The sequence below is a fragment of the Bubalus kerabau genome, chromosome 23 (assembly GCF_029407905.1).
Source record: "Bubalus kerabau isolate K-KA32 ecotype Philippines breed swamp buffalo chromosome 23, PCC_UOA_SB_1v2, whole genome shotgun sequence".
NCBI lineage: Eukaryota > Metazoa > Chordata > Mammalia > Artiodactyla > Bovidae > Bubalus > Bubalus kerabau.
In genome coordinates, this window is record NC_073646.1 from 23,579,989 (window position 1) to 23,601,990 (window position 22,002).

The following is a 22,002-nucleotide window of genomic DNA, read 5'->3' on the forward strand; positions in this document are numbered from 1 at the left end:
GGGGGGCTGTCTCGCACATGGTAGGATGTTTACCAGCATCTTGGTCCTCCACACACTAGATGGCCAATACCACTCCCCTCCCTGGTTGTGACAAGCAAGAAGTCTCTAGACATTGCCAGATGTCCCAGATGGTGGGAGGAGAGCAAAATCATCCCAAGATCTGAATCATTCAAGCTTCTCTAACTCCCAGACCATACATATTTGAGTATCCACTCTGTAACAGGCACGGGACCAGGACTAGGAATATAGGAGTGTGTGAGACAGGCAAGATCCCAGTTCTGTGAGCTACGAGAGGAGACTAGCAATATGTTAAAACACAAATTTAAAAATTTCAGATGGAGAAAAAGGTTCTGAAAGAAATAGAGTGATGTGATAAGAGAATGACTTATGTGAGTGGTGGTCCTCAGTTCAGACTGGGTGGTCAGCGAGGTTTCACTGGGGAAGTCTTTGAGCTGAGACCTGAAGCATGGAGAGAACAGACAGCACAGAAATGAATCTGTGTCTGTACTGCCAACTGATCTTCAACAGGGTACCAAGAATACACAATGGAAAAGGATAGTTTTTTCAACAGACAATACTGGCAAAACTGGATACTCAAATGTGAAAGAATGAAATGGCACCCTTATCTTACACGAAACACAGAGGTCAACTCAAAATGGATCCAAGACTTAAATGTAAGAACTGAAACTGTAAAACTCTTTGAAGAAAACACAAGGGGAAAGCTTCATAACACTGGTGTTGGCAGTGGTTTCATGGATATGACATCAAATGCATAGGCAACAAAAGCAAAAATAGATGTGTGGGATTATATCAAACTACTAAGCTTTGGTAAAGCAACAAAAGAAACAGTCGACAGAATGAAAAGGCGACTTACAGAATGGGAGAAAAATTTCAAAATCATGTATCTGAACAGGTGTTAATTCCCCAAATATATAAAGAACTCCTACAACTCAACAGCAGAATAAGTAATTACCTGATTTTAAAATAGACTCAAGACTTTCTCTAAAGATGACATAAAAATGGCCAACAGACATATGAAAAGGTGCTCAACATTGTAACAATCAGGAAAATGCAAATCAAAACCAAAACGCCATATTACCTCACACCTGCTAGAATGGCTAATATCAAACAACAACAGACAGCAAGCATTGGTGAGAATATGGAAAAACTGGAACTTTTATACATTATTGGTGGGAACATGTAGATAGGTACAGCCATTATGGAAAACAGAATGAAGTCTCCTAAAAAAAATTAAAAATAAAACTACCACACTGATTGAAGAATCTCACTTCTGAGTATTTATCTAAAAGAACTGAAATCAGGATTTTGAAGAGACTGTTTGCACATCCATGTCCACTGAAGCATGATTCACAATAGCCAGGATGTTGAAACAATCTATTGCCCATTGATGGATAACTGGATTTTTTTTTCTTTAAATAAAAATGGTCATGTTTCCCGAGGTGAAAAGGTATTTCTTAGTACAACTAATTTTTATCTCAGTTTTATGATGAACAGGATATCAGCCCTTTAAGTGGCTCCTGATTTTTTAAATTTAGTATTTAGTGTATTGGATATGCATCTTCTATACTTTATTTGCATCAAAAATTACTTCCAAATTTTTTTCCTACTACACTGAGAAGGGATGACTGGACTTTAAAAAGTTTGTATATACATAAAATGGAATAGCTTCAAAAAGTAAGAAATTCTGTCATATATAACAATGCAGATGAACTTTAAAGACATGATGCGAAGTGAAACAAGCCAGTCACAGGACAGATTCTAACTGATTCCACTTACATGAGGTATCAAGAACAGTCAAACTCTTGGAACCAGGAGTGGAATGGGCGTTGCCAGGGACTGGGGGCAGGAGTAAAGACGGGGAATGATGGAGAGCTGGTATTCAACAGGCATAAGGTATCAGTCATGTTAGGCAGCTTCTGGAGATCTCTTGTATATCACTGTGTCTACAGTACAGGATTGTATTATGCACTGAAGAGCGCATTGTCTATTATACACAAATATTTAAGAGGGTAGATCTCATGTGCTCCGACCCCAATAAAATAAAAAAGAAGGAACCATGTGAAGATGTGGGACAGAATGTTCTAGAAGAGAAAACATGTGCAGAAGCTCTAAAGAGGGAGTAAGCTTAGTGCATCTGAGGAACAGAGAGTGGACTAGTGAGGCTGAAGTCAGTAAGGGGACAAGGGAAGAGCTGGGCTCAGAGGGGCCAACCTAGACCACGTGGCCAGGCCATGCAGGGTGCCTGGTGGGAGGTCTGCATGGAAGGTATTGAGAGTTCCAGCCAGGATGACGCACTCAGCTTTGTGGCTTAAAGCCATCCCCCTCCTGATGGGCATTATGCTGAGCAAAATAGGTCAGAAAGAGAAATCCTGTATGGTATCTCTTCTACATGGAATCTAAGATACAACAGAGTGGTGAATAAAACAAAAATACAGCAGACTCAAAGATACATAGAACAAACCAGTGGTTACCACTAGGGAGAGGGATAGAGGGAGGGGCAAGAAAGGGGTATGGAAAAAAGGGGTGTTATTATGGGATTATATTAAATCACGTGTGCAAAACTTTTGAAAAAACTGTAAAGCACTACAGAATTTAAAGAATTTTTCATTAAAAAAAAAAAAAAAAAAAAAAGCCATGTCCTTGCCTGCGGGGGTGAGGACCACAGTGGCACAGGTGGGAGCAGGTCAGGTTACATGTGAATGGGGACCCAGAGGCCCAGAGCCCAATCCAGAGAGCCTGGGGGCTCCCAGGCCTAGGAAGCCTGGCTGGGACAGAGGCTGTGGTTCCGAAAACAGAGTGAGGGCTTAGAACACCAGGTTCCTGGAAAACAGGGAGCATTTCTGGAGAAACGACTGTCTCTTAGGCTTGGTAGCTCAAACATATTCTGAAAGGTCTGTTTGCCTGCTCCCCATTTTTCCACTTCCCTTAAGGATTCTTTTCCTTAACGACTGGTATTTCTGCTTGCCACTTTACAACAGATGTGGAACCATCAGCCGGAGAACTTCTCAGCCTGACCACTACGCTGACCCAGGGAGGTGTGCATGTCCCTCCCCAAGGGCACGAGTGAAGGTGGTGGGGACTTACCTCGGCGCACAGTGTGAGGGCTCGGGCCGGCGGAGTTGTGTGCGGGGCCCACAGAGAGCTGATGGGAGCCGGCAGCCGCTTGGGCCTGGCTTGGGCTGGGGGCCGCCTGACTGCTGTTCCTCCCAGGCGCGGGCGCAGCCGCAGAGTCCTTGGGCTTTGGAGGACTATGGGGAGCAGAAGCCACGTTAGATGTCAAGCATTCCCAGCTAGAAAAGCTAAATATGCTGTAAAGTATGGGATTCCCACTAGTTTTCCCCATAGCAGGCAAGGAGGTGGTCTGAACTTTTAAATAGCTCACTCAGGTCTGAAGCTGGTATCTATTTGGTGCCAGCCAAGACCACAGATTTTGAGATTCATGGCACCAGATGGTCTTCCAATTACTCTGTCACTTAAAAATCACGAGAGGCCATTTTGCAGCAATCAATAAGAAATTTCAAGTTCTAATGAGCTTGTACTTAAATTGGGCAACATTTAAAGACATGAAAGGGTTTTTGGACTTCAAAATAATACCATTTTGACATACACGTTGGACAAACTAAGCAAATGGAGTAGCAAAACACTAATGCTACGCTAAATGATCAAGTGCTCAATTATTATCAATAATTTGGCCTGCAGGAAAGAGAAACTCTGAGAGGCTAAATGATTACTCAAGGTCCAGGGTGGGTTAATAGTGGCGTAGAGATCAGATCTGAGGTTCCACTCATCCCTGGCTCAGAACTTTCTATACTGAACTTTACAGCTACAATTTGTCAAGGTAAATGCCATTGATGAGATGTACCCCAAGATATCTACAGAGCACAAAAAACAAAGAGCAAATTGATGACGGAGATCCTATTTGTCCTTCTGCGGTGAAGACTAATTTCTGTCTTAAATAAAATATTTTGCCTGATTAAAACAAATTGAACGCTGCAGGTAAATGAAAATGTGAGTCTGCTAAGACTTTTTCTCCAAGCAAAAGATTTAGGCCCAAATGAATACCTGTGTGGCAGCAGTTATGGACAGGCCAAGGTGGAGCTTACAATGTGTGTTTGAAGCACCAGGGAGTTTGAAGCCTTAGTTATTTTTAACCAGGAGGTATATTTCCTTCAATTATGCTGGTAGAAAGGAATGTAGGAATGCACAAAGCCCTCAGTTAGCTATGAGAATTTAATGAGATTCTCATCTCATTACGCTTTGCACATGACAAGCAGTCTCTCCCCACCAAAGGAGAAGACCTGAGGGAGCTCCCCCAAGGCAAAGTCACCTCTGGGCAGGAAAAAAGTGCACGATTCACAGGCCATCCTTGTTTTATCTTTTATTTTACTTGATATATGACCGTTCAGTGCTTTATAGGTGGCCGAGGTAGACCAAATACAATAAAAATGTTAGCATGTACAAGAGGGGCTCATCTTTTACAGCAGTTGCCAGCTCTGAACCACCCAACATACCACCTCAAGTGGCCTCTTGTGGCCATCTGCCCAGGTCAGAGTGGAGAACTGAGTTCACGCCAATTCAATAAAGGTCTCCAGGTCAAAGGTATTTTTCCTTAAAGCTGCTATAAATTCACAGTCCACTCCAGGTTGCTAATCAAAAGGTGAAGTAACCAAAGAGCCTCCAAAGAAAATCTACCATTATTTTCTACTTTGTACTCATGTATCACCTCCCCTACAAGACTTAAAGTCAGGGGGCTGGGGGGATGCTCAGTATAGGGTCCAGCACAGTTATTCAGTACATCTGATTGGATGGATGGATGAATGGGTGAGTGAAGGAATGCGAGGAATATAATTATCTTACTAACTTGTTACAGTCCAACATTTATAGTTAGCATTCTGGATGACAACAAGCAAATGCTATGTGAATAACGAGTATACATGAAACAGGTAAGAGAGGCTTATGACTGTGAGACACTTATTGGCTTCTAGCTTCCCAACCCTAAAGCAGTATGGTAAAGAATGCAAACAAATGTTGCTTTCTTTTGAAAACAGGAAAGGAAGCAAGCAATTTGCAGTCTTTTTTTCCATCCTTTGCCAGGAGAAGTGAAGGCAAAGATGGTTCATGCCGTGCCAAGTGATCCTTGGGGCATGGAGGCCATGCCCGCAGGCCAGCACCTGCAAGAAGGCTGGGGTGTCTGGCACCCACTGCCAGCAGAAGCTGGCCTCCTTACCTGCTGTCGCCCAGGCTGGGCCCCTGCTCCAGAATGCCTGCAGAGGAGGGGCCAGTCCCACCCCCTGTGCTGCTCTCGGCCCTAGAGCTCTGGGGAGGGGGCTCTGGGCCCGCTGGAGCCAAGGTGCTGCCATCTGTGGGCGGGAGTGGTGGCTGGAAAGCAGGGGATACGTGCTTTCTATTTAGGGTGCCACCCCGCCGGTGGGCCTGGAAGTCCATAAGCTTCACACCAAAGCTACACAGAGAGAAGAAACAGTGAGCAACACACCATGCGAGCCGACCACTGACACAGACGCCCGTCGGTCCCCACACGTTAAACCCCACACGCGAGGACAGCCACCCCAGTTGCCCAGCATGCAATGAAGCGGCAAGGACCAGATGAATGGTTGCTCCTGTTACCCAGGCACGGAGTAACAGGGCTCTAAACCTGGACCTGGTACTGACCAACGTCCTTTCTCAAAGTGGGTGTGAGCAGCTGAAAGCAAACACGCAGGCCTCACCCTGAGTGAGCGCCCTCATGACAGCGTGTTCATTTCCATAGTTTATTTCCACGAGACCATCACCTGGAATCTGTGTGTTTCCCCATCAAGGGGGAAGCTGAGTGCAGAAGTGCCACCAGCAGCAAAGTCAGACAGCCTTACGTCACCTCTTAAGCTGAGATGTACAAACTTAGGTCTATGCGTATGCAAAGAATATATCCAAAAGGACGCGCTGTTTGTTATTTAGTTGCTAAGTCACGTCCGACTCTTTTGCGACCCCATGGGCTGTAGCCCACCAGGTTCCTCTGTGCATGGGATTCTCCAGACAAGAATACTGGAGTGGGTTGCCATTTCCTACTCCAAGGGATCTTTCTGACCCAGGGATCAAACCCACATCTCCTGCGTCTCTTGCATTGGCAGGCAGATTCTTTATCACTGAGCCACCAGGGAAGCCCAGAAATGATGGTAAATATGCAAAGAATGTATCTGAGCGGATGTGTAGGACTGGAAAAACAGTCGCTCTGGGAAAGGAGATGGTGGTTGGAGGATAGGTTAGAAGGAAGATTCACTTTCTACTGAAGCCACTGGTGTATGAACTTTAACCCTTTTGGCCAGTTCAAAAGATTAAAGAGTTATATGGCTGCCTGAGCTTGTGGTTACTGGGTCAGCTGGTGGGGAGAATTCATCCAGGAAGATGGCTGGGAACTCTTTATCACGTGCTAACTAGACCCTAACACTGCAGTCTGTAACTTCAGATACACAAAGGCTAATTCTGCGAAGGACACTGTCACCAGGAAGCTCTTCTGCGTGTGTGAATGTGGGTTCAGAGGAGTGAAGCTTCTGCACATAATAAACGTGGCCTCCAGAGTGGCAGAACAGAAGAGTAAAGCCTTTTCCTTTGCCATGGGTTTTAAAAACAAACAACAAAAAGGCAAAACAAAAAAACAGACCTCACTTTAAGAGCGGGCAGTTAGAATAAGAGCTTGTTGTTTAGTTTTCATGTAAAACTATTTCCAGGAAGATTATTGCATGTACATGAGAAAAGCACGCAACTCCTAACCCAGCGTTACTGGTAAACACAGTAGCATTTCAGCATACATGTCGGACAGATTGGCATCTGAAGGCAAAAACCACAAATAGTCTTAATAACGTTTGAAAATCCCACAGATCACCCAACGAGCCTAGTATAGAGACTAGTACTGCCTCTTACTAAGTCCGACACAGTTTTTTTTCTTCCAGAACTGGCAAAAACTGAGGCTTCTATGCTTGGCATCCAATGAGGAACCAAGTTATACCAAAAACGTGTGTCTTTAGACACCAGCTCACATAGATCACCATGAGAGGTGGGTTGTTCTCATATTCACTCCTGGACAGACATCCTCAATATTTAACTCTTTTTTTTCTTTTTCTCCAATCAAGTACATTTAGGTGAATTTGTAACATGTGTGTGATGCTACTGTGTGGGCTCATCACAGACCACCAAGCAAAGCTTGGACGCGCCAGGTACGAGTATTAACTGGCGGCTACACACCTCCTGTCGGGGCAGATTAATGTTTGCAACGAACTAGAGCCGAGTTCCTGAAACTGTCTGGACTCTGACAGGCCTGGGTGCTCACTGAGTCGCTCCCGAAAGACAGGTCCACTGAGGCAGGACCAGGGACCACGGGTCCACCGCCTCTTCCCTGTGCCAGCTCCCACCACTGTGAAGATCCATAGCTCTGAACACACCTCTCCTTCTTCACCAGGTCCCCCTCCATCACCGCCATGCTGGCAGGCCGCTTCCTCTCCAGGGTCCCCGAGTCGACAGGGTCGTTTCCAGTGTGGGATGAGTGATTGGAATTTGGGGTGGTGAGAGGTACGAACGCTTCTGACACGTTAAATTCCACCTCTGCCGGAAGAAAAAGAAATGTGTACATGAGACACAGCACACGGGGGCTAAGAGAGCTGGAGGACACCCCACTGGGACAGGAGACTCCTCTCGTTCACGAGCCCTCACTATTTCACAAGGGGAAGCCCCAGGCACCTCATCTTCTTAAGGACAGTTTCCCAAACCAAGGTGGGGGGTAAGGTAAGAAAACGAGAGCTAAGGGAGGGGTATGCTTCAGAATCCAAGTTACACAACTCCCCTGCTTTCTCTTTCCTTAAAAGAAAACATGGAATATGGAAGAGGATACTGAGCATGAATGACTACTTATTGGAAACAGAAAAAACTAAGATATTTACAGCTTGATATTAAATAGATAAAAAGGGCGGTATCAACTTCATACTGTCTATAGCAGGTTCTGAAGACTCGTTTTCTCAAAAGAAATCTTGGCTCTCAAAAGCATGATCAGGGAGCCTGGGGTGCTGCAGTCCGTGGGGTTGCAAAGAGTCGGACATGACTGAGCGACTGAACTTATTGAATAGCATGATGCTAAATGAAAGAAGCCGGATACAAAAGACTACACTCCATACTCTTATTTATATAAAAATGTTTAAAAGACAGACTGTAGACACGGAAAGCAGATGAATGATGGCCACCGGCTGAATGATAGGAATGACTGAAAAGGGTCATGAAAGAACTCTCTGGGATGATGGAAACAGTCTATATAATCATTGTGGCAGGTACACACTGAATGAATTTGTTAAAAATCATTACATTGTACAGTCAGTTGTTAATTTATGCAAATTGCACCTCAATGAACACTGACCCCCTCCAAAAAAAAAAAAGGAAACCCTGGGCAAAATGCCAATTATCACTTATCCATCACACATTCACTATGCATCCTTACATGAGTGGGGTGTGATTCTGGATGGCGGGAACTCAGGGGAAGAGACAGATGAGAAGAAAGATGACCATGAAGAAAAAAGACAGAGAAGAGATGTGCTTGACCAGGCTTCAAGGAGCTTTCACTCCAGAGGATGACAGCTGGGCTGCTCCGGGCAAAGCTGGGGCAGAAGGGCCAGACTCCCAACCAGGACCCGAAAGGGGGCCCTGCACCCCTGAGGGTCCCTGCATGTCAGCGTCACCTCTTCTATAGAGCCATCCCTGGCCCTTTGTGCCTGACACCTGAGTCTGTCAAATCCTCCCTCCACCTTCCTTCAAAGGTGTCATGTGTTAGAGTTTCTCTGACGATCAGGTCTCCTTCTCCAGGGAAGACAGCACCTCTCACCAGCAAACACATACACCTAGCGAGTACTCAACACACACTGGCTGAATGGATGACTCCGTGTGCCGTGAAACAAAGTGAAATACCCAACAGTGAGGTTACTATTGTGTGAAAACAGGAATGCCAAGGGTCTAAAAAGAAGTGTGAAAAAGTAAAGGCAATGTGATGGGATTACTTATGCACTTGCTTCCTTAAAAAGATTGTTTATACATAGAATTCTCATATAGCTCAGCAATTCCACTCCTGGATATGTACCCAAAATAACCGAAATCTGGGAATTAAACAGATACTCGTATACCGATGTTTAGAGTGGCCAATTACCGATAGTCAAAAAGGTGCCAACAGCCTATGTGCCCACCAGTCGGCTAACAGATAAACAAAATGCTGTTTATACATACAAGGAATATTATTCAGATTTTTAAAACAGAATGAAATTCTGACACATGCTACAACATGGATGAATGACCCTTGAAATTGTTATGCTAAATGAAACAGGCCAGACACACAGGGTTAAACATTCTATGATCCTACTTATAGGACATGCATAGAATAGGCAAATTCACAGAGACAGAAAGTTCAGTTGCTCAGTTGTGTCCGACTCTTTGTGACCCCAAGGACTGTAGCACGCCAGGCTTCCCTGTCCATCACCAACTCCCAGAGACAGAAAGCAGGACAGTATTAACAGTTACAGAGACTGAGGGGCAGAGATAATGTACACGTATCATTCAGTGGGCAGAGAGCTTCAGTCTGGAATGGTGAAGAAGCTTTGGAAACAGATGATGGTGGCTGCACACCACTGGGGATGCAGTTAATCCTCTGAATTGTACACTTAAAACAGTAATTTCATATTATGTGTATTTTACCGCAATGAAAACTTCAAAGATAAACAACAAAGAAAGACTGTTTATACTACTGTTGTGTATCAGTGTGTCGATGAAATCGGAGCGGCAGTCACCTTCAGGGAAGAACCAGTTGGCGTGCTGGATGATGGGTTCGATGACTGCAACCACGTGGACGGATGTGGCCGCTGCCATCTCGGCAAGCGTTCTGCAAAGGAAGTTGACAAAGTTAAACCACCTCCCCAGGGCAGCTTCTAATTTCTGCAGGTTGAGTCAGGGCAATTCAATTATATTGAAAGGATAAAACATTTAAGTACAAAGGCAAAAATGAGATCCACCAGGCTCTGGCCAAGGAGTGTGGCAGTGATCACCCAGAAAGAAAAATTACCCTAACTTGGCCGTCACTCCTTAGTCTGTGCTAACAAGTATGACGTAAGTCAGTCCCCAGTGATGTCTCAGAATGCTGGTTTTCAGTTGTTTGGGGACAGGCCTGCATTTTCCCACTCCATACTCTTGCCTGTGGGAGTCACACTGTCTAAGACCCTGGATCACATATACAATGGTGATCATGGCTATGATGCAGCCAAGCGTATGTGGTGTTTCGGGGTGTCTCTTATCACACAGAAGACCTGGGCTCTGCGTTTACACAGAGGTTTACACACACACTAAGGTTGTCACATACAGATGTGGACTGGTCCCAAGGTGCGTGTTCAGAAGTTGACAGTGTCTGAATGCCAGGGCTCACAAGAAGGAAAATAAAGAAGAATTGTTGTTCCTGCTGTTAAGGAACTCACATCCAGTCCAGAGTCAGCACACAGGACAGCAGACGGGCTGCAAGGGCCTGACATTTACTGGGCACCAACCACGCTCAGAGCCTCAGATTCTTCACTGCACTCAATTTTTACAGTGTCAGGACTGTCCTGAGGTTTTTCATATAAAGGAGGACACTGGATCTCTGACAGACTGGATCCCACATCCGACTGTCCCAAACCTACTTCCTCCCTCCTTTTATCACTAGAACCTGTCTTTCCACTGGGAAGAATATTTTTGTTCTGATTTCCAACCACGTGAAAGTTCTAGCTCCTTTCAAATTCCAGATTAGTTGGGATCTAAATCCAAATTCTGCCTGAAAATCACCCTCCCCTCTGGTTCATACTTCCCTTCCACCCACCTGGATTCTGATTCTCCTGCCTTAGAACCTCAGCACCGGGGAGGAACGATTCACTGGTATTCTTGGCCAATTTTTCTTTTTGAGGAGGTATTGCTTACCTATTGATTTCAAGACCTTTTTATATATCTGGATATTTTTAGAGGAACTCCCTCCCCATTTGTGAATTGCTATTTATTTAAGGAGCTTTTTGACTTTATCTGTTTCCTAAACTGCTTTTATGCTTATAAAATCCTCTTACATTATATGCTCAAAGCTAATAAATATTTACCTGACACATTTATGTTTATTTACTTTTTTTTTAACTTGCTATGTTTACAACATCACTCTTTATAATTACCTCTTTGGTCTACCTTGGAATTTATTTGCTATAGGATATGATGCACTATGTAGTTAGCCTTTATATTCACTTATCTTTTGCTTTATGACGTTGGATCTTTGTAAATAATTTTATAAATACTTTCCAAAACAAGAGTGGGCATAACACAAGGAAATGGATGAATTAAAGATAGAAAAATTTTGATTCAGAAAGTCCTTATATTTTTTGAATGGTAACTTGAACCATTCATGATTTTACAAAGCTGAAGAGAAGTGAGGGGAGGCAGGGAAGAGTGGTAAAAGCTAAGGACAGATCCTGTGGGCCCCACCACTTCCCTGCTGTGCAATAAGCAAATTATTAGTCCTCTCTAAGCCTCAGCATCCTCATCTGTAAAAATGAGGACAGATCACCAATTTCAAAAGGTTATGTGGCAGACGTCAACATGAGTGGTTTCCCAGACGCTTTCTAGTTGACCTCTTAGATACCTCTCCTCTGGTCAATCTACAATTCTCAGAGCCAACAAATAATCTTTCTAAATCCAATTTGCTCAAGTGATTCTTCTGCTGAGAAATCTTGATGCCCTCTTCCCAGCATGACCCATAAAATAAGTTGCTAACATCTCAGCAAGATGCATGAGGCCCTTCATAAAGTGGCTCCATAAATTTCACCCATAGCCTCATGACCCCTGTGCTCAAGCTATATGAGACCACATGATGCACCCCACCCCTCACCCCCAAACACAGAGACCAGGGCCTTTTTATGCCTTCTGTGCCACGGCTCATTCAGGTCCTACCCATGGAAAACCACTCATCCATCATCAGTCAAGTGCCGTCCCCTCCTGAATGACTCAGCCCGAGCTGTGTTCCTCCTTCATAACGTCTAGGATGCAGAGATGTGTGTGTGGAGCTTATCACTGCACGATCACCGTTCACCTGCCTGGCTGCCCAGGACTGGGGTCTTTGGAGGATAGGGACAAAGTCTCTTACACCTTTGTGTGACCAGCATGTGGGACAGGACCCAGCGCACAGTAAGGTCTGAGAAAGTTGGCTATCAGGGAAAGATCGACTTCAGAAGTGAATTTCATGTCTACCCTTCCCATCAGGTGAAAAGCAGAACTTAGATAATAGGATACAGGGAACGGTTACTCACCCTTCATTTTTGGCCCATAACAAGTTAGGGCCTAACACGATTGCAATGTTGCTGGGGGTCATTTTATTAATGTCGCTGGTCTGAGCAAGCTTCGCAAGGAACTTGATTAAATACCTACGGAACAAAAGAGAGAAGAAAAGCATCTACTCTGAAATACTTGGAGGAGCAGTACCTTCCTGCCCAGGGGGTGCTCAGCCCCAGATCCCACAGATGCTACCTGCACGGTGTTACTTAACCTGAAGCTGCCTTGGGTTAAGTGTTTTGTTTTGTTTTTGTTATTGAAGTAACCTTTATTGTCCCACTCTTTGTGACCCCATGGACTAGCCCACCAAGCTCCTCTGTCCATGGAATTCTCTAGGCAAGGATACTGGAGTGGGTTGCCATTTCATTCTCCATAAGTACGTGTTCTTTGTCCCAGGGAACAGATAGTTCACAGCTTGGAATGGGAAAACAGCTCAAATGCAAACCTCAATGATTCAATCTCTATGTGCTATATATTTCTAATCTGTTTTTCCTTTATGCCGTATCTCTCTACCCTGAAATAGATTACAGTATGATTAACAGTGGGGTCAATATATTTTTAATGTGAACATAGTTTCTTTTTTACAAACATGATTTTAAATACAAGTATAGGTTTATTGCTTAAAAGAAACTGTATATGAGAATGCTTTAGGCCCTAATTATGAAAATGTCCAATTTATCATATACTCTCAGGTACAAGAATAGCACTATAAAAGCAAAAAATTAAGCACAAACCCAACTATTTACCAAGAGGGGGCTGATTAAATAAATCATAGCATATCCATACAGTAGAATACTATGTAGCCATAAAAATTTACTACACACTGATATGGATATGGATATGGAGGTTTCCAGGACATGTATTATAGCAAAGACGGCAAGGAGGAGAATGATGAACATAATATACATTGCCATTTGGTTTAAAAAAAAAAAGTGAAAGGTGTGACAGAAATGTTTGTAGATATGTATGTAGACATATATATATGTATATATATTTGATTCTACATCTATCAACTCTTGCTGAGAGGATATACAAGAAACTGAAAACATAGATTGTTTCTCAGGAGAGGAAGTAGGTGGCTGAGACACAAGAAGAGGAAAGAGATTTTTTTCCACTGTACATCTTTGAATTTTGACCATGGAAATGTCCTCCCTAGTCAAAAAACAATTAGTAAAAATTATAATGAGTAAGTTAAACAAAATAAAAGCTCAAATCCCAAAGTACCAAGCACTGTAATTTAGTTTCCACCATAAGATACTGAAGAAAGAGTACCTGCAATTACAAGCTGGGTGTGTTAAATGAATCAAGTAAGGGATTATAAATTTAACACATTCATAAGGCAAGGTTGATAGCTAAGATATTAAAATATTTAGATTTTAAAATATTAGCTAAATATTAGAATATTTAGCTTTAGCTTAGTGACAGGATCTAAGACTGAAATTAAAGGTCAGGTGACATACCAGAAATTTCACCAGTAAAGTATCTGTCATTTCAGATCATATCTCCTTACAAAGTTTTCTTTGGTTTTAAATGACTTTATTACCTCAGGCTACCTTTTTTACCCTTCTCTCTGTGCTTCTTCAAAGTTACATTTTAAGTCAAAGAGAAAACTGAAGTTAAATACTAAAAATTTATTCCATGGCAATTTTTCCTACAAACACAGCCATCCCACAAACTAATACATAATCTCCATTTCTTCAAGTTTTATTGAGCAGGATAATTTGTACTCTGCTTAAAATAAATTATGTAGCATATGTGAAACACATTACAGAAAGGACAACTATTGTTGAATTTTTGCCTTTTAGATATTGGACAATTTGGACTCCAATCCCAACATACTGTCAATCAAACTTTTCATAAGAATTTTTTCCCAACAGCTGCAGTGATGAAATGGTCAGGAGATGTACCTGTCTATGGCAGACATGATACCCGTGCTCCAGACACATCACAGTAATATACATCAAGCCCCACTCCCAGCAACCCCAAGTTACCCTCCAGAGCATTTTTTTGATTGTGCCAAACATGCTTGAATCCAGTGGCCTCTGTGGATTAAACCTTTCTTCACTGCAGCTCGGTGGCTTAATTTGCAGAATGCCAATCATACATACCTAAAGTTAACAAAATTTTGTGGTGGCAACTTCTGACATGTTCTCCATAAATCCTGAAGTTTTTTGTCTTGATCCTGTATGCTGAGAAAAAAAATTATTTATAACCATTTATTAATACTCATTTTAGGAATACCTGTGTTCATCTGCTATATTAGCAGCGATGCCCCCACTGACAGAGAAAGCACAGTTGGAAAACAGCACAGCAATTTCTAGTGGTTCGGATTCGGCACTTTTCACTGCCGTGGCCCAGGTTCAATCCCTGGTCAGGGAACTGAGATCCTGCAGGCCATGTGGCACAGCCAAGATTAAGACTCTGAGCTTCCAATGCATGGGGCCGGGGCGGGGGGGTGCAAGATCAATTCTTGGTTGGGGAACTAGGATCCAACATGCTAGGTGGTGTAGCCAAAAAATAAAAAATTAAATTAAAAAATTTTTAAATTAGAAAGCACAGATTTTGGAAAGAAACAAATGCGGAGTCAAATACTAACATACTCTGAGCAGTTAGTCAACCTCATTAAGACTCAATCTCCTGAAGTGCCAAATTGGGGATAAGAATGTTAATTCTGCCAAGTGACTGAGCTTTCAGAGACAGAACAATGAGAAACCACCTAGATCAACGTTTGGCACCCAGGAGGCATTCTGAAAATTCTATCTAGACAATGTGTATATTCCTGTACAGCGTCCGGGGCTCAGGTCTCTTGTCCCAAGGGTGGCCCAGCAGCAGATGAGCCGGCCAAGCTCCTAGCACCCCAATCCCCGGGGCTCTCCCTACGCTCAGTACTGCCCAAAGCCTCCGGGCTAAGAAGCCCTTTCTGTTTTGAAGCAATTACAGGAATTCTTCTGCTGCAGAGTTTCAATGTGCGAGCTTTCACAGACCCAGAAAGGGTCAGATCAGAGCCCGCAGGGCAAGAATCAACTCTGCCCACCAGCAAGAGAGGGCGTTAGAAGTTGCTCACACAACACACCTTCGGACTTAAAACCTCCTCGACAGCTGAACCAGCCTGGAGAGCTGTGGGTAGGGGTTAAACACAATGACACTCTAGAGGCCAGTGAATGTGTCACTGGGAGGGGATGACATTTCTTAAGTATAGAATCAACACACCAGTAGACAGATTCCCTCTTTTACTGCTTATTTCCTCACAGGGACGAGTCTGGGAATCTCAGAACAGAGAGAAAAGTCAAGGCCTAGTAAGAGGGAAGGAGCCCACCCAATACGAGACTCCAGAACCCCTGACCTGACACTGCTCGGTGGGTTCCTCCAGCCCCACAAATGTGGGTACCCAGAGCAGGCAGTGCCCCGTGCTGGTTCCAAGGACACAACTGGACTAAGAGGTCACTCTTACTTTAAAATCCTGACTATCTGCCAGGGATAACGCCTTGCTCCATAGCTGCATAGAAAAGCTCAGGGACTTCCCTGGTGGTCCAGTGGTTAATAATTTGCCTTCCAATGCAGGGGATATGGATTCGATCCCTGGTCAGGGCACTAAGACCCCACATGCTGCAACTAAGACCTGATGCAACCAAAAATAACTAAATATTTAAAGAAAAAAAAAAGTCAACACCTTAAAAAAAAAAGCCCAAATGCCTGGTTCAACTGATGATGAATGACTCATCAGAACACATGGCTTATTTCGAATCACTGCTCGTTTGATGGGAACAGGTGAGTATTTGAAGATGCAGGGAGGGGAGGGGAGGGGAGGTATATTCCCCTCCCCTTATAGGTGAGGAATTAGGCATTCTGAAAGGAAGCGAGTCAATTGGGAGGGACACGTTGACCAGGAGGCGGCCAGGGAGAAGCCTCTAGAACTTTTGCAATGAGTTCTGCCTTGCCTAAAACCAACTACTTCTGGACAGACAGAAGCCGGGGTTGGAGGGGAAGAGATAAACAACAGGGACTCAGGCTCCGGGGCAGAGTTCTGGGTGTGGATTCCAAGCTCTGTCAGTTAAGTGACACCAGTCTTTCGTAAGCCTCATCTGAACAGTGAGGATAACAGCCATTTCTGCTTTTCATGTTATTAATTATTGGCTGCAGGAATTCACGGGCATAAAGATTAGTACAGTACTTAGCCTGCAGTAAATGCTCAGTAAGCATCAACTGTTGTTACTGATCATGTCAATATTATATTATTGCACAGCTGAGTTCCCACACAGCTCAAAATACCTTATTTTAATGTTGTTTTGTGGTCCCCAAGAGTAAGGTGATTTACAAACAAGACAGAGTATTACATTGTTTTCTTTAACTTTTAAAATTCGGTGTTCTTTACATACACACTACCATATGTAAAATAGACAGCCAGTGGGAATTTGCTGTATGACTCAGGGAGCTCAAACCGGTGCTCTGTTACAACCTAGAGGGGTGGGATGGGTGGGAGCTGGGAGGCAGGGTCAAGAGGGAGGGGACATGTATACCTACAGCTGATTCCTGTTGATGTATGGCAGAAGCCAACACAATATTGTACAGCAATTATCCTTCAGTTAAAAGTAAATCAATTAAGAAAAAAACAACTTGGTGTTCTTTACACTTACCTCGCAACTTGTGTCCATTCTTCATACAGATTAAAAGTCATCAAGGGTTCAGGCAGCTCCCGTAAATAGGACTTCAAAGCACCTGAAATTAGTAACACCCTCTTTGAGTGTGACAAGGGGCAAGGCTGGGACTCTTAGGATATATTATTTTGCAAATTCAAATGACCTCAATTATAACCACTCACAATACATAGAACAAATCATGAACTGGCAGGAGTGGTTAGAGAATGAAATATTCACAAGACAATTTCTGTCCCTTGTAAAATATATTGAGAGATCAACAGAAAGTAAAATTAGCTTCAAGGTCAAATTAATAGGCATCATTTCTCTGCGCAGATGGAGATTTGGGGGTAAAAGAAAGGAAGAGAATACAAGCATGCCTCCAAACATTTGGATTATAAGCTTCTTTCACCTTTACTTAATAATCAGGAAAATAAAACAAAACCCCCAAAACAGGAACAGAAAGGATATGTATGTGTAAGGGAAAGCACGCACACTTTTGAGTTTTGTCATTTCAGTTTTGTCACTTAAGTCTGTTAAGGAGACCATTTCAGTTTCATCTGTTACTTAAACTTAATATTAAATGTTCAGCTAATGCTCTGTCACCACCTCGAGGCGCCTTCTTCCATGGAGCTCACCTGCTACGGCGTGGGGGTCAGAGTAGAACTCATCCAGGTGAGAAGTAGAACAGTCTAGAGCAGCTTTCAGTTTCTTTAACTTGGAGGCCCCAGCCCCAATTCGGAAAAGGCCCTAAAGACAACGCAAAGCCATTAGCATCACCTCCTGTATATACAGCACCCGGAACTCGGCTGGATGTTATGCAGCAGCCTGGATGAGACCGAGTCTGGGGGAGAATGGATACACGTATCTGTACGGCCGAGTCCCCTCACTGTTCACCTGAGACTATCACAAGGTTGTTAATCAGCTGTTTGCTTTTGTTGTTCAGTGGCTAAGTTGTGTCCAACTCTTTGCAACACCATGGACTCTAGGCTGCTAGGCTTCTCTGTCCATGGACTTTCCCAGGCAAGGACACAGGGGTGGGTTGTCATCCCCTCCTCCAGGGGATCTTCCTGACCAAGGGATGGAACGCTACGTCTCCTGCATTGGCAGGTGGGGTTTTTTTTTTTAACCACTAGCGCCACCTGGGGTAAGGATTTCATAAAATAAAAGTATGTAAATACCACCCTCCCCCACCTCACAGAGTACTACACAAATGTAAGAATCTTGCTATTGGAAACCAAAGCTCACATAAGCTCTGGTTCAGTAGTACATCATGAAATTCACTTTCACAAATCATGACCACAGTATAAAATGAAATAATCAAATGGGACCAAAAGAAAAAAAAAAAAGGCAGAGTGTACTGCAGGTAGGCAAAGTAAATATTGCTCTGTGAAAGCTCTCTTTCATTCCATGTCTACAGAAGGTAACATGGACAGGGTTTCAGTGTGAAATGTGGTCACAGTGAACGCAGTTCAAGAGTCACTGGTCCGGGGAGACCGGCCCAGGACGGTGGGGCCCCTCACCTCCTCCTTCATGCCCGTCTCCAAAAGGAGCATCACGCAGGCCTCGATGGGCAGCGCGATCTCGCGGCCGCTCCGCTTCAGGTGTTCTTCCAAAGGCGTCCCAAAGGCGGGCTTCTCCGCCCACTTATCTAGAGCAGCAAACTGTCCAGTGAGACACTCGACCACCTCGTGGGCGTCACCAAGTTATTTCCTCCCCCAGACTACCAGAAGGGATTTCTCCTTTTTTCTTTAGCAGCCTGTAGCTGAGGCTTTGGGAAAGGGGGAAACGTGTCCTCTTTGCTCGTGTCCTTTCCGTTTACGTATGTGCCAGGCTGGGAAGGTGGCCTATGGAACAGAGCCCGACATGCCCACATGGTGCCCGATGTGAGATGCCCAGTGAAAGCTGCAATGGGGCTTCTGGCCCAACATGCACCCGAGATGGGTGGGCTGCCTTGGGCCAAAACCAATGGCCTGTCTGAGCACAGAGGTTTCACTGTAAAGAAATTGACCGAGCCGTGCAGAGCAGCACTGGTTTTCTATCCGGAGGACAAGAAATCGACTCCTTCCATTGAAAAAGGAAGTAATTTCTTAAAAATGTAAACACCAGCCGAGTATTACTAAACAGGACTGCAGAGGGCCACCGTAAACTCCTACCCCCGGACCTGCAGCACCTCTTGGTGCCAGACCCCCCGACTGCCCAGGATTCTGAGTGGAGGGAACGCAGCCCCCACAAGGCAGCTTAGGCTGGAGGCGTGCCGACAGCAGCAAAGCAACGCTGTGTATTATTTTCCGGTCATATGCGCTGCTTCATTCCACGAGAGAGGTGAGGCGGCTTAGCAGAAAGACAAACGAGAGAGCAGGCAGACAGAAACAGGCATTTACAACGTGGATGCACAAGGGAGACTAGGAACTGGTAGTGGGACCCGGGCTGCCTGGGGGCCCGTGGAGACCCAGCACCGATGGAGATGCGTGCAGAAGCCAGAGAGAGCAAGTCAGCTGGTGGGAGGGACTCCACTGGGACACGTGGTTCAGGAAGGGTTCCTCTCGGCATGTGGACATGTGTCCTTCAGCCACTTTGCTATTCGAATCTTGAATGCCAGGTGGGCAGTGTTACCCCAGCCTGGCTCTGACACCGCTCCGCACGTGATGGCGGGAGGGGCCCACTGCAGGAAGGAAAGGGAAATCCTACAAACCCGGAGACCTGGGCGCTCCTGGGAAGTCAGAGGTCAAAGGCTGCTTTTCTTTGGTGGAAAGAGCAAGTAGGGTACAAGAAATCGACTCCTTCAATTGAAAAAGGAAATAATTTCTTAAAAATGTAAACACAAGCCGAGCATTATCATACAGGACTGGAAAGGGCCAACATAAATTCCTACCCTAGGACCTTAAAGGAAGGGGTGAGGGGGTGGAGGGCAGTGGCCACTCTCAGAACTGTTAGGAGGCCCCTCGCCCCTGGTGAGGGCCCCAGCTCTGGTCCGTGGAACTCTGAACACAACCAGCACCCAGGGGCCTGGCCCTTCTCAGAAGACAGAGCTCTGGGACAATCCACTCAAAGGCCAGATCTTACCTCAAACACTTCGTCCCTTTATTTAAAGCAATGATTCTCAACACAGGCAGAAGAGGGACAGCTGACCTTCCCCTGGCGGGGGAGGACACATCAGAATCACCCAGGGACTTCTGAAAATGATTCCTGCCATCACCTCCCTGTGCCTGGCCCTGCAATGCTCAGGGGCGGGCACACTCCAGACCCCACCGGAACTTTCAGGTCAACACTGGACAGGGTGTCCCATCCCCATCTTGGTGTAACGTTGGCAGAGGATACGTGTGACAGCCCTTGGCTTAGAGACCACTCCGGAGGCAGACTTTACCACCGGGGCTGCCCCTTCAACGACAGACCCCTCAAGTGACAGATCTGCAGTGCTGGGTCAGAGTTCACCCCCCAGCCCCACTCCCCGGGACGAGAGCAATCAGAGTGTGAAGAGAGCACAAGACACACATGTAAACAGACAACAGAAATTAACAAGATGAGACGTGTTTGCTAAATCACTGCAGAAAATGGTATAGACGAGGGTCGCAAACATGACTGTGTGCAGGGGCGCCGGAGGAGCTCCATCCGGTGGGGAGCGTGTGCGTGGTCTGCCCCGAGGCGGCAGCCGCTCCTGGGAGCTGGACCCGTGTCACCGTGCGGGAAAGCAGGTCCAGCATCACCAGACCCTCTGAACTTCCAAGAGAAGCCAGAGATTAGGACTGTTAGGGTTTTTAAGTGATGGCAATTAGTTTAAAAAAAAATTTTTTTTTTTAAATGAGAAATGGCTGTTTGCGACTTCTGGTGTAGACCATAAATGCTAGAGCGATTTGGGAGACGCAAGTGTTCACTGTTGGCTTCAGTTGTCAGAGAAGGCTTCTCAAGGAGGGGAGCTTGGTGAAAGTCTTAGAAGAGGGATAGGAATTAAGTAGACCAGGAGGACTTGGGCTGAGAAGAGAGCAGGGATCCTGAGTCTGGGAACGGACACTTTCGTCCACACTCTTGCTCCAGGTGATGGGGGCGTGAGTGGGAATGGAGAGGAGGCATCAGAAAGGAAGGAAAAGAGGGCTCTGAGGTTTGAAACCTGGATTGTCTGAAGGAAAGGAGGTCCTGAGGAGCCCAGGCGGAGGAAAGGTCAGCTGGTGTGGGGGAGCATCAGTTTGCTGCTTGAGATATGCTGAGTTTAAGACAACAGCCAGTCATCGCCTGAGACTGAGGCTGTGTGGATGAAGATGCAGGCGAGAGTGGGGGCCTGGAAAGAAAAGCTGGGGAAGAGGGGAGGCAGAAGAACACAGGAGCAAGGACTGGATTGCAGAAAAGGCTCAATTTCTGATGTGGAGAAAACACAGCCCCAGCAGTGGTAGAAAACACAAAATGAGTGGGGGAACTGGCAAGGAAGAGCCCATTCAAGCCACGTCGCATGCCAGAATCTGACAATCCAGAATCACTGGCCCAATGGGACTTGCAGTGCCTTTTGTCTTCCATTTTTGGCTTTAATAGCAAAGTGATTGGAAGTGGAAATCAGACCACAAAGCACACGGGTGGGAAGGTGGTTAGAAAATTGAGGTGGTCGATAGAAACGAGTCATTTGAAGAGCCTCCCAGAAAAACCAAGGAGAATGTGATGCAAGGAAGCTCCATGCTGAGGACAAGCAGGTGCTGAACAAAGGTCAGACGACCAGAGTGGAAGACCAGGGCGCTGGGTGGGAGGTTGAGCTTTTTTCCTACCATAAGGACACTCTGAGTCTTTCTAGAAATAGAGAAGAAGGAAGAGGAAGACAGAACTAAGATAAAAGGCAGATTGGAGGCAGAGGTGGAAGGGGCTGAACTGCAAGGCTTGGGCGAAGGCAGCAGCCTCAGAGAGAGAGAGAGAAAGAATCTCATTTCTTTGGACGGCTGCTCCCGCCACATGCCGGCTTCCCTTGTCCCTCCTAAAACGCCTGCCTGCCCCTGCCCGTTCCCCATGACTTTCT

At 45.2% G+C, this 22,002-nt stretch overlaps 1 protein-coding gene across 4 annotated transcripts in view; it reads right to left on the bottom strand.

Annotated features, from left to right (window-relative positions):
• ARHGAP17 (Rho GTPase activating protein 17) overlaps positions 1–22,002 on the bottom strand; it is a 101,724-nt gene that overhangs the window by 13,645 nt on the left and 66,077 nt on the right. For 3 of the 4 annotated variants that reach the window (XM_055562383.1, XM_055562385.1, XM_055562384.1), the window contains exons 10-18: positions 18,530–18,657; positions 17,645–17,756; positions 17,007–17,088; positions 14,481–14,561; positions 12,351–12,464; positions 9,831–9,922; positions 7,455–7,614; positions 5,249–5,482; positions 3,106–3,269 (exon numbers count right to left, since the gene is read on the bottom strand). In XM_055562383.1, coding sequence (XP_055418358.1) covers positions 3,106–3,269; positions 5,249–5,482; positions 7,455–7,614; positions 9,831–9,922; positions 12,351–12,464; positions 14,481–14,561; positions 17,007–17,088; positions 17,645–17,756; positions 18,530–18,657 — 1,167 coding nt within the window. The remainder of the gene's footprint in view (positions 1–3,105; positions 3,270–5,248; positions 5,483–7,454; positions 7,615–9,830; positions 9,923–12,350; positions 12,465–14,480; positions 14,562–17,006; positions 17,089–17,644; positions 17,757–18,529; positions 18,658–22,002) is intronic. The other variant, XM_055562386.1, reaches the window with a different exon arrangement.